General features: G+C 41.5%; 1 protein-coding gene across 4 annotated transcripts in view; it reads left to right on the top strand.

The window, feature by feature from the left end:
* Positions 1–12,520, top strand: part of dync2h1 (dynein cytoplasmic 2 heavy chain 1) — a 94,301-nt gene that overhangs the window by 52,496 nt on the left and 29,285 nt on the right. For all 4 annotated transcript variants that reach the window (XM_031860491.1, XM_031860490.1, XM_031860492.1 and 1 more), the window contains 6 exons: positions 4,562–4,627; positions 4,737–4,787; positions 4,861–4,914; positions 5,192–5,323; positions 6,072–6,144; positions 11,973–12,133. In XM_031860491.1, the coding sequence (XP_031716351.1) occupies positions 4,562–4,627; positions 4,737–4,787; positions 4,861–4,914; positions 5,192–5,323; positions 6,072–6,144; positions 11,973–12,133 (537 nt within the window). The remainder of the gene's footprint in view (positions 1–4,561; positions 4,628–4,736; positions 4,788–4,860; positions 4,915–5,191; positions 5,324–6,071; positions 6,145–11,972; positions 12,134–12,520) is intronic.

Here is a 12,520-nt window from a genome sequence, read left to right as displayed (position 1 = left end):
GATGTAACAATTTAAATTTATTAAAAGCTCATAATGTAAGAATCAGCCAATAATTTCAGAAAACCATGAGCACATAATGTAATGACATTTTTATGCATGATGTAAAAGTTATTACATTTGGACAAATGAGAACCCTGTAAACCGACGATGCTCAATTTAATATACTTGCATGGGGATTGATTTGTCTTTACATAATGATTCCAGTTACTATAATACAGAGATCAATTAGTCTCACACCAGCGCACAGAAAATCTAGGCACATGCACGAGATACGAGCACATAGAACTGTATCTTCGAGCAGAAAACCGTTCTCGTGAGGGAGCACTTCTGCTTTGGAGGCAGTGATGGAATAGACGGTGGCTGATGTCTCCGCTCCTTTGATTGGTTGTTTTGAATTCTGACCATAACCTTTGATTGGCTGTTTGGTTTGATCACTGACACAGCCAACTCTGTGACCCACACTGGCAGTTATGAGTTATAACTTGACTTGTTGTTGATATCGGGGCTGTGCGTGGTAATACCTCAGTGGTAGAGCAGAGTCATCCTTCAATCGGGGGATCGGCGGTTCGATCCTCGGCTCCACTAGTCCACGTCGATGTCTTCTTGGGCAAGACACTTAACTCCAAAATGTGCCTGGTGTGTGAATGGTTGTGAGATCGACAGAGATCTTAGCCCGCTTGCTTTTCGTGGTTGTAAATAGAATTTACGGCTGTAATCTGCTGATCTTGAGTGGTTATTGTGAATGCTCTGATAAATAAATGTCAATAAAAAATGCTTTGTTTGTGATGACGGTTTGGTTTGAATAGCAAGCACCTCGGCGTTGTCCAGTGTGCTCCAGGCACTATGGGTTTTTGATTTTCTCTGCCCCTTATCTGCTGGAAATCTGTCAGAAACTCTTATGCATGCACACTTTGACTCTCACAAATACACTCAATACATAGTTTTCTTACATTATGTGCTGAGTTTTACTTGGGTGCGTGCGATGCATCTCTCAGTACATGCAGTAGTTTGAGTTATAGTCATGCGCAAAAGTGTGACATACCAGAAACAAACAAACAAACAATAAACACAATGACAGAGGGGGATCTTCAGATGGTGATTTTCATCATGCTAACGTGCCTCCTGGCCTCCCTCACTTCCGTCTCTTGTTCGTGTCTGAGCTTCTCACAGCGAGGTTGTGAGAGAAGGATGCGAGGATGGAGGAGCCGAAGCTGCCAAATGAGAAATCCTTGGTTCCATAGCGTCAGTCTTAAGCAACGTCAGACTGTGTGTCACACAAGGTGCGGGATTTATGTCACGCCACCTGATAAAAGACTTTTGCATAGGATACACCTGTGTTTCCTCCATAGGTATAAAACAGATGATGTGACATAATCAATCTGATGGATCTCTGTCCGCCATCTTACCTGGGTATTGTTTATGGTTGTCAGCTGTTCAGCACCTAATTGCTTTACCAAAAGGACCAAAGAGATCAGGGAGGCTGGTATCACTTTCCACAAGCCAGCATAGAGTAGATGAGAGATTTATTTTTTAAATAGGTGTCAATAAAACGACAAAAAGTTAGTGAACTTAAACGTTAGCTACCAAGTAAAGAACCAGCTGTTATTGTTCTTAGTTATTGCTAAACTAGAAGCTAATCGTTTCTAAATCCCATTTAATAATATATATTACAGTTAGCAAAGGTACTTCAAGCTCTACTCTCATCATCAGGAAGTGCCTCAATTTAAGACATTACTATATTAATTTAGATTAGATTGATTTTTTTCTCTCTTGTGTATCTGATTGTAATTGGCTGCCTATGGGCCATAATTCTAAATCCATTTAGGATTTCTAAATGAACTATATTGCTTGTACAGTACATTAGCCATTCAGAAGACCAAAGACAGTTCTTTCATATTAAGTTCAGGCAAAATTGAAAAAATAAAAATCATTCATCATCAAAATAAAATCGTCTGAAATATAAATGCACAATTATGAATTATTTTTCATTCTCGGCAGACACAGTTGTCGTAACACTCATTACCTTGAATACAAAACAGTATTGGTGTTTAGGTAGAGAAATACAAGGATTATAACGACAACACTAGCTTATTTAACCAATGGTTCCAATAACAGCAAGTTTAAAACTGAACCCAGGTTAAATGGCCGCCATATGGTTCCATCCCAGAATGACATGTCTTTAGAAGATGTCACATCTACTGTTTTATATAGATGGTTTCCTCACTCTAAGCTCTTCCAGAAGCCTCCTCGCTCTTCAAGATGCATTTGAGGTATTGGAAGATCTTCCATGATGGCGGAAGGGGAGCGATTTACGGAAGCACGAGTTAGAAATAATGAAAAGCGCGCTGAGTGAGCACAGGAGCCAGCATTATATAGCTCAAGGGTCCAGGTGAGCCTCATCAGCTGGCGACCCTCCCATGTCAGCCAACAAGCCTGCTTAGGATGGCAAAGACAAGTCTTCAGGACAGTGGGAGGGGTGTCACACCTGTCAACGGAGGTTCCTGTCCCATCAGAGTGTCAGTATGACAAGCAGACTACACTCCCAGATTTGTATCCTCTTTGCACTTAGTTTGCTTCATTTCTCTCTGACACATAACATGTGCTCACACAGACCCGGAAAAAAAGCGGGACATTGTGACACTTTTTGTTTGATCCGTCACATCATGTTGCTCGGGCTCCCTCGGGTTCAACTGCACCCACAGTCACTTCCGTTGATGGAGTTGAACTCGGCAGCTCGGTGTAAATCATCCAGACGTTGGATCAAGAGACAAATCATGGAGCGGGTCGGACAGAGGACATGGTAGTGAAGAGCTCTAGTCCTAATGTAGCCTGAAGGTTATCCTTGCCGCTACTGAAGCATGGCTTTTCAGCCGTTAGTAAATTATGGAATGGAATATTAGGTGACAGGCAAGTATGTGCTAAGAAGGTTTTTCAGTACGTGGAATGTACGCTTCGAGTACTTTGAGTGATTTTTTTGTTTTGTTTAACACAGTTCTTGCATGTGTGCAGATGCCTACCAAAGAATGCAGAGCACCTTTTACAAGCATATTTTAATGTGTTCAACATTTCTCTTACCCTTTCAGTTATATTCTTAAACCTTTATCACTACTAAAGACAGATTCTAAGATCAAAAACACATCGAGCTGAGCCATACAACAGCTGAGATGGAAAATCAAAACAACAGGGAAACGCTAAACATAATGTGAGACTGAAATCCACCACCTTCCTTGGAAAAAAAAAAAAAGAAAAGATATTGTGTCAGTCTGTGGGTGTGAGTGTTTATGTGACACACTACCTGACCCGTTTCCCATGTGCTCACCTTCTGCAGACAGCTTGACACAGGAATAATGTGGTCATGTGGAATTGGTGTGCAAGGGTCCCACATGGCGTGGTCCTCTGTTTGGAAATGTCGGCAGTTGAACACAAGAGGCACGCGATTGGATTGCATTGGCAATTTGCAGAATAGCATTATTCCTCAAGTGTTACTTTAGTGTTGCTAGTAGTACATAGTTTAAGATGCACTTTAAGGGGGTATGTCAAAGACCACCGGGAGTCTTTCTAATTATACCCTTATCTAATCATGCTGTAATTCAGTGATCACATCTGGATGATTACAGCCACTGTGGCTGCAGGAAAAGTTCTTCATAGACTACTGTCTCCATAATGTACCTTATTTTTCAGTAACAATGCCCACATCTAGTAGCAGCGATAGCAGTTATATAGCTAAACCGATTAGATTAACACACTCATCTGAATTATCGCCACTTTACAAAACACAACTGCATTAATTGCTTTCTCTAATTCAGTTAGTCGTTGCTAGCCAGTTGTTAAGTGCTTCAAATTAGATATACATAAGAACACCAAACGGCAAGCTGGGAAGCAGTGTGGCTGTGTTTTAATTGGAGTTCTATCGGGTGCATTGTCTGTTATTGAGTTCAGAGAATCAGTAATAATATGTCCTGTAACTGAAGAGAGAATTATTATGCTTTTGGAGGCCATTCACACTACAGAAATTAATTTAATAGGTCAGGTATGTAAGGAACAGTAAATTGAGTGTTTGTGTGCATTGTTGTCACAATATGGACAAGCAAAGATGCTTGTGGCAGGAAATCGAAGAACCGGGTTAGCTGTGTTACAATATCGTGGTTACTGTAAAAACGTTGACATGCAGATTTTATTTTCTTGGTCCCTGTCTTTCTGTTTCTTTCTGTGGGTGGGAGTGGGATAAGTATCTGGATTAGTTGATGTTTCTCTTGTCTTCCTTAAACTCAACCAGTGGATATGAGAGAGACAGACACAAAGAGCGATTGTAGGGAGGTTACAACAGCCAGTGTAGTTCCTGAAGTCTCTGTTGTTTTTTACCAATGTATAGCAACTCTTTACAAGCCCTGTAGTTAGGCAGATATAGCTGCACATCATACAATGGGAATATGAGTGTGTTTGCTCTTGGTCTAGAAGAGATGCTAAGGCTTTGGTTTTGAGCAGAGCAGAATTTCATGTGATCATATGTGACACATTACAGCCGTGTATAGATCTCTCTCTCCTTCTCTCTCTGTCTTAGGCTGACCAGTTGATGTTTGCGATGCACTTTGTGAAAGGCATGTACCCCGACCTCTTCCAGGAGAGTGTGAGTAATCTTTTTAGATTATAGTATATTTAGGATTGCATACATACTGATTTCAGTGAAAAATTCTAGCTTTGGACCTGCCAAATGTTAACACGACTCTTTCCTGTAGGAATGGGATGCATTCACTGGATCCATTGTTGGAGAAATGTTTAAGAAAGAGGTAAGAGAGCAGCTTTTTTTCGGAGAAAACACAAAGTGATGTTTCTGTACTTACCCCTCTCCTCTCTCGGCAGGACTTCCCTTCTTGGATGGATCAGGAGAGGCAAGGGGCAGTGGCCATTTTGAAAGTAAACACAGTGATTTACACACTGACGTACTCACACACTCACCTCAAAATGTGTACATTATTACACCATAAGCTGCATATGCAATGATTTATTTATTATATTATTACTTTTTTTCCTCCAACCAGCAGAGATATCAAAAAAGAATAGCTTATCGTGACTTACATAGAACGGCAGTGAAGCCTTAAAGTCCTTACTGAGTTTAAGATTGGATATTTATCTCGCATTATTTCCCGACCAGTCTTTCATCCTTTTAACTTTTGCCGTCTCTCTTTCACAGACTACATTCCCAGCCCTCTACCAATCCCTGTGTTTGAGTGACTCAGACCTTTGGCTGTCCTTCTCGCAGAGCTCGCAGTGTGAACAGGAAATCCCATCCTCAATTGCCAAGAAGATTTCTCCCTTCCAGCAGGTCAGCATTTAATCAAAAAAAAACCACTCATTTCATCAGCCAAATGGAACACGGTATCATCATTTACAGAGTGTGTCAAAAGTCTACACACACACAGTTGTGTTTTCGCCTCAGTTTATTTGATTGTTTCTCAGCCGATTTCAGCAAAATCTGTTGTAATTAGTAATTAGTCGATGGGTCAGGGAAGAGCTAATAATGCTTTAGTGCAGATAGCGCCACATTTAATGAGACTACGGTATATGCACACCAATTACTGCCTAAACAGATTGTCTGGTTTTTTATATTGTTGCAAAACTGCTTTTGATTAACACTCCACCTTAGTTAAAATTTTGTTCATTTATATGCCGAATTTGCCAAATTCCTGTATGTGTATCCTATAAACTTGCATAACTCTTCAACACATTGTGCATTTGCAACTCATTTAATGTAAATTCACCTTCAGACCATTTCACAGATGTAAACACAAACGTTCCATATGTGTCCCAGTTTAAATCACTAAAGTCGAGTATACACACTTGACTCATCTTTTACTTTGTGTTTTTGTGTATCCAAAAAATCAACATCTAGAATCCTGGATGTTGGCTATGTATCCAAAATGATGTAATTATACATCTTTTGGATATATAACATTTTAGTTTGACATAAGTGGAATTGACTTTCTGTCTATAAGGTTTTAATGGATGGCTGTTGTTTTTTTCTTCCTGTTTTTGTCTTTGCTCTGCCCCCCCCCCCCCCCCGCCCTTCCCAGCTGTTATTGGTTCAGGCAGTCAGACCCGACCGACTACAGAGTGCCATGGCAGCATTTGCCACCCAGGCCCTGGGTGAGTGGTTTCATGTTTTTATTATTATTTTGTTCAATGTTGCCTAAGTTGGCTGGACTTAAGCTCAGGACCGTTCTACTGACATGGAACAGAATACGCATAAAACTAATTAGTTATTATTCACAATTTCCCACTGAACAGCCACAACAAATACATGACATTCACGTCATAACCACGCTGCCCACTAGACACCTAACTGCTCTGGAAATGGGTCTCGTCTTTGTTGATATTTTACAAGGTTTCTCTTCCTTCCTTATTTGCTCTCACTTGGTCGGGCCTAGACCCTATATATGAGTATCACGTGAATGAACTACACACATTCTATTCTTATGCACACCTTTTAAAGTGTATTGTAGATGTTGAAGGAAACCAACCAACACACAAACTGATGCTCTGCTCTGTACAAAGCAAGTTACGTTTGATGAGCTGCTGAAAAATGTGAACAACTTGCCTTGTTTGGTTCTGATAAAGGTTCAGTAAATATTTGCCCTTCTGAATTTGAGTGTGATTACTCTGAATAATGAGCTGTAATCATCACGACTAGATCCTCATTTACTGCTTTTGATAAACGACTTTACTTCTGCTCTCATTCAGCTCTATAGAGAAAATCTCCTTCTGCCTTCACACTCCACTCAAGCTAAATCTTCCCAAACAGAGCTTTTATGTTGGATCTCGCCGTACTTGTCCACTTCATGACAATGGTGTCATTTTTGTTTTTCTCCCCCGATAGTCCTCTCCATCTCTTCTCTTCATGTGTTTTTCAACACTGTGAGTTGTCACTTACCTAGTAAATGCTACAAAAACAAACACATTTACATACGGTACTTCTCTCTGTCTGTTCTCTTTTCTCATTGTCTCTCTCCAACACTGACACGAACATCCATACACACACACACACACACACACACACACAAACACACACACACGTACACACAGTAATAATGTTGCTAGAGAGTTAGTTTATTGTACCTAATGGACCCATTCATTCAGTCCAGATAATCCTAATGGTGTATTGTGTGCCTGCTTCTGACTGCACTATCTGGGACGCTGCTAATTGCTGTCAGGTGAAAGTGATATGCAGGTGTTAATGTATGTGTATGAAACTAATTTTTAGTTGCGCGTGCTGTGTGACAAAACATACTAATTGACTTCTGATGGTTTTAGGTTTATAGGTTCAGCTTTTATTAGCTATATAGTATTGTTTTGTTGTCTGAACAAGAGCATGTACATTCATCTGCCCATCAATGTCAGCGTGTGTGTGCGTGTGTGTGTGTGTGTGTGCGTGTGTGTGTGTGTGTGTGTGTCTGTGTGTGCGTTTAGCAGTTTTTGAGCTGCTTACAATCCAGTTATTCACTAATGCCAAAAGTAATTTTCCAGACAATTAAGCTTGCAAGTTAAAAAATATAAAGAACATCATATTTGGAAATTTACAAAATAAAATCGTGTGCAAAACATTTGCAACACAAGACCCCAGCTGACTCTGCAAATTCTGGGTTGTCCAAATGTTAGGCCTAAGTCTGCCTCCCTGATCATCTCATTGGAAATATGAATTGGTCATACTATTAAAATGGTTAATATTGACCTTTGTAACAGCTTACATAACACAACATTTATAATATAAATGAAGGTTTCAGTTTAAGTTGACACAATTTTGTAATTTGAAGACAAGAACACACTATCTCCTTTATTCTCTGGTCCTGCACCTGCTTTTGTCAGTCATACACTCTACCAAACACACACATGCATTTTAAAAAGCCTTACTGGGTGTGTTAACCTTGGGGAAATGATGTGCTTTGGATGTCAGCATCTTTGTCATATGAATATTCATTAGGAATAAACAATAACTCAAGGCCAAACATCACTTATTTAAATGAGAAAACACACCGCAAAATAGAATTTACATTTTGCTCTCCCAATTGCTTTTGATAGTAAAATAAAACTGTATGAATGTATGATGTCATCATGTAACAGTGGCCCAGTGATATTGAGTCTTTTTTGTAGGCTACAACCAAATAAGCTTTTCTCACATCCTTCAGATTATGACACTGACACGCTGTCTACTGCACCAACAAGGCCACGGCAACTCACGCAGTCCTGGAAAAAAACTCAAAGAAAAACAATCCAGTCTGGATAGTCAATTGTAACAGTGTATCTGCACACCGAATTACTCACACAGAGACTATAATCAGAGTCTATCTATAAGAATGAGCCCAGTCACCCTATGGAGAAAACAAATTGAGTCTATTTCTTTCGGTCACTACCTGAATGTCATGAACGTAGTCGAGTGTTGGAACTTAGATTGACTGGTTGATGGAAAGCTTCTCCTTGCTGCTCATATCCCTCTTCACCACAATGGTCCGATACATCGCCTGAATTATTGCTGACGTTGCACCAAATATGCCTGTTGATCTCAGGCTCTATTTTGTCCTCACTCTCACCGCTTCACACTCGACTGCAAAACGCCCCAGTGCATGCTGAAGCTAATGGTCTGATGAAGCCAAAAGAATTGCATCATCTGCAAAGAGCAGAGAAACAATTCTGAGGTCCTCAAACGGGACAGTCTCCTCCCTCCAGCTGCACCTCCTGATCCTCTCTATTAAAATGACAAACAGAATGGGTGACAAGGGACAAACCTGGCAGAGCCAAACGCCCACGTTTGACTTCTTTCCAAGAATATGGTCATAGCTCTCACTAGAATATAGATTACTGTGGAAAATATAAAATACAAATAGAAGATAAATATATACACAAATACAAACTGTGCAAAAGCTAATATAGCCAGTAACTGACTGACAGTCCTGCAGCCTAATGACAGAATGCAGGTGACATTCCCTTAACGTTAGTCATCAACAGGCAGGTTAGTTTGTCAGATGTGTTACCGTTAAATTTACTTGACATTAGTAACGTTAGGCTCCATTTAGGAAGTCTCAAAATCGCTATTAGAAAGCAGGCTGTAATGTAATGGTGTACAGTGATAGGAAAGGTAAAAGTTAGCTAGAGATGTTAGCTAGAGACGTTAGCTTGTTGTTAGTAAATACCTTATCATTCATTCAAATATCGATAAATCTCAAATAATTTGTATTGACAGTAGCTACAAAGGATTGACTTCCTTTCACAATGCCGGTAAGAAGACAATTACAGTTCGGCCGTTCGTCATCCGATACGAGCGCTGATTGGCCGCAGCGGACAAGTCTTGGTAGATTTGTGGTAACAGACGGAAAGGTGATTGGCTGTCACAACCAAGAATGAGCTCGACTTACGGGTGGCAGGGAGGCCATGAAAGACCTTTAAATCGTGGGAAAAGCCTAAATTAATAACAATCCAGTCTGTATACTCAATTGCAACAGTGTACCTGCAAACTGAAATACTCACACAAAGGCTATAAGCAACCCTAGATGCTTCGTGTCGTGACCCAGCGCTACAGCCACGACAAAAGACAACTACACCTTAACTTGTTTTCTCTAAACTAAATCCACTCTAGCATTGTACCACAAGTGGTTTCAACATGACATTCAAAGGAGCCCCAGCAGAAAAGAAGTGGTGACAAAAAGGATGGAAGATACAGACAGAGAGAGAGAGAGAGCACTTTGATGAGCCAGAATACTCTGACTGCCTTGCTTCCTACTGATAGCAAAAAGCTCTATTGACTGAAACGGAAGTGTCAGCTGTTGTGCAGCTGCTCCATAGTTCTAAAAATAACCTTGTCTCATTGAGGGGCGCACTCCAGCCTCTGTGGGTGCCTATCTGTATATCAGTGTTTGTGGGTGTCCATCTTCGAAGGTGAGTGTTATATTTGCACCACATTGACTGTGCAGTAACTTTCTCCATAGACTCAAACTCACAACTTTAAGATCACGAGACTGACAAGCTGCCTACTGCACCAACGAGGCCATGAGAGCTTTTGTCCAATATCACTTTCTTGTCTCTTCTCATTGGTCTGTGGGCAGTTGTAATACATCACACAGATAAAACCGTCACTTACACTGTCTCGATAAAGAGATAGCCCTCGCACGCCTTGAACGCCAAGTGAACCCATTGATTGAAGGTGCAACGTGTGAATGTGCATGATGTGGGGGAGTGTGTGTCTGAATGAGGGAACGAGAGAACGAGAGAGAGAGAGAGACATACAGATAAAAAAAGAACAGGAGAGAAGATTTTGTGTGTATGTGTATGTGTTTTTGGCAGCAAATCAGTATGCTAATGAGGCATGGTCTGTAATCCTTTTACAGCTAATCTGACTCAATCCCTCCAGTCCAGGCCTGGGCACTGCTCACGCACACAGGCATGCCTGGGTGAACACACACACACACACACACACACTCGCTCACTGGCAGGCTCTCTCTCTACTTTTCAAAAATACAAACCCTCTTTTGCATATACATAAAAAGCATCTCTCTGTATCTTTCCAGTTATTTTTCATATCAATCAACCAGCTAAGAAGACGATCTTTTTTTTCGTTTTAACAATCAATATGCAGATGTGTCCGGTCACTTTCTGTAATGTCAAGTGCTCATTCATTCTTAGCCATTCAGCACTTCCTCCACTAATCAGCGTTCAACCATAGGGAGCCTATACAGCATCCTCTTTTCGTAGGCTCCTCTCTGCCCTGATTGTGGGTCATAAAAGCCAAGGTGAACTTTGCTGTTCACAGACAGAGGATGCTGGTCTGCAGCAGGAATACTGATTACCTGCCCATGTCAAAGGTAGACGTGCATGTATTCGTGCACGCCCGCACGTGTTCTGGAAATGCAACCTTTTTTTGTAGTCGGACAGCTCCAGCCATGTGGTCAGATGACTGTTTTTCTTTGTGTTACCATGGTGACGCAGCAAAAGGTCGCTCCGAGATGTTCTCAACCAAGACCTCGTGCACGCACACGTATACGTGTACCTCTGGTGCAGCAGATTTCATTTGGCAGCAGACACCAAAAGAATTTTCGTCTCAACGAAAAAAGCACAGTGCGTGTGTGTGTGTGTGTGTGTGTGTGTGTGTGTGTTTGTGTGTGCGCGTGCACGTGCGCGTTTGTCTGAAAGATATCTGCTGATACGTGTGTGAATAACATCACAGTGGAATTTCCAACAAAGCCACTCACACTGTGGGAGCCTGTATCGCTGCTTGTGTGTCACTATTAACCCATATCTGGTATATCATTCATTACATTACAGCAGGATTAGAGCCTAATGCTCAGTGAGGAAACACACACACACACACACATGCAGACATACACGTGCACTCAGGCGCATACACAGAGAGCCTGGCTTCTCGACGCCAGGGGGCTGACTAGGTATTGTTCTGCTATGTGTGGTGAATACTGCTGCATACCTAGCACTCAGTATGCACAACACATCACGCGCCTAATCTCTCTATCCCTCCGTCTCTTCATCTTGTGCCCTCTCACTCTTTCTTCATCAACGCCTCCCTTCTGCTCTCTACCTCTTCTTTTACTTTTTTTTCCCTTTCGCCTCAACCTCCCTTGCCCATCATTCCCCTTTAGGCACCGTCTACCCCTCCCCGTTCATGCCCTCCCTCTGTCTCTCTGTCATTCTGCTTCCTTTATCTGTCACGCTTGTGTCTCCGTCTTTGCAATCTACCCTCACTTAATGCCCCTTCGCTGCTACATGCTGTCATTTACGGCCACTTCTTGTTTCCTGCTCTCTTTTTTTTTCCGTATTCTCTGTCCCTCCCGGTGCACCGTCTCAGTGCAGTATATCCGGTCACTTTGAGTTCGAGTAACATATCAACGTTAAATGCAACGTCGAAACGCTCTCTCACAGATCTGTCATTCTCACCCATTCATTCGTTTTCCGTCTCCCTCTACTCTTCTCTGCAGGTATGAAGGAGCTTTCTCCCCCTCCTCTGAACCTGCGCCGTCTCTACGCTGAGACACTGGAATTGGAGCCGGTGTTGATCATCATCTCTCCAGGGGCTGACCCGTCCCAGGAGCTTGCAGAGCTAGCAGCAGAAACTGTGGGCAGGGACAACTTTTATGAGGTAAAGACTAACAAGATGAAATGGGAAAAGTAATAACAATTTAACAAATGCTATGAAATGTTTTCCACAGAATACCAAGATCAGATTGTAAATCTGAATTCTAAAAATGAGAGTCGTACAGCTTGTTGAATGTCGTATTGAAACAGGTTTGAGGCGTAGCTCTTGCTAATGTTCTGCCAGTGGAGTTCATCCATTGTAATATATTTCAAGACAGCAGGACGCCTGAGAAAACTGCCCCTTGTGGTTAATACAGCTATTCAAGAACAATGCTGGTGTCATGATGATCAAGGAATCCACTGAAGAGATCAAAACCCACAAAGAGATGTATTTATTTGACTAACGAGTAGTGTCTGTGTAGTCCAAGCGTTATACACAGGAGCCACTGTG

This window comes from Anarrhichthys ocellatus, unplaced genomic scaffold (assembly GCF_004355925.1).
Source record: "Anarrhichthys ocellatus isolate YVR2014 unplaced genomic scaffold, GSC_Weel_1.0 scaffold24, whole genome shotgun sequence".
In the NCBI taxonomy this organism is placed as follows: Eukaryota; Metazoa; Chordata; class Actinopteri; order Perciformes; family Anarhichadidae; genus Anarrhichthys; species Anarrhichthys ocellatus.
The sequence above is the reverse complement of the archived record's forward strand: the minus strand, read 5'-3'. Positions and strand labels throughout refer to the sequence as shown.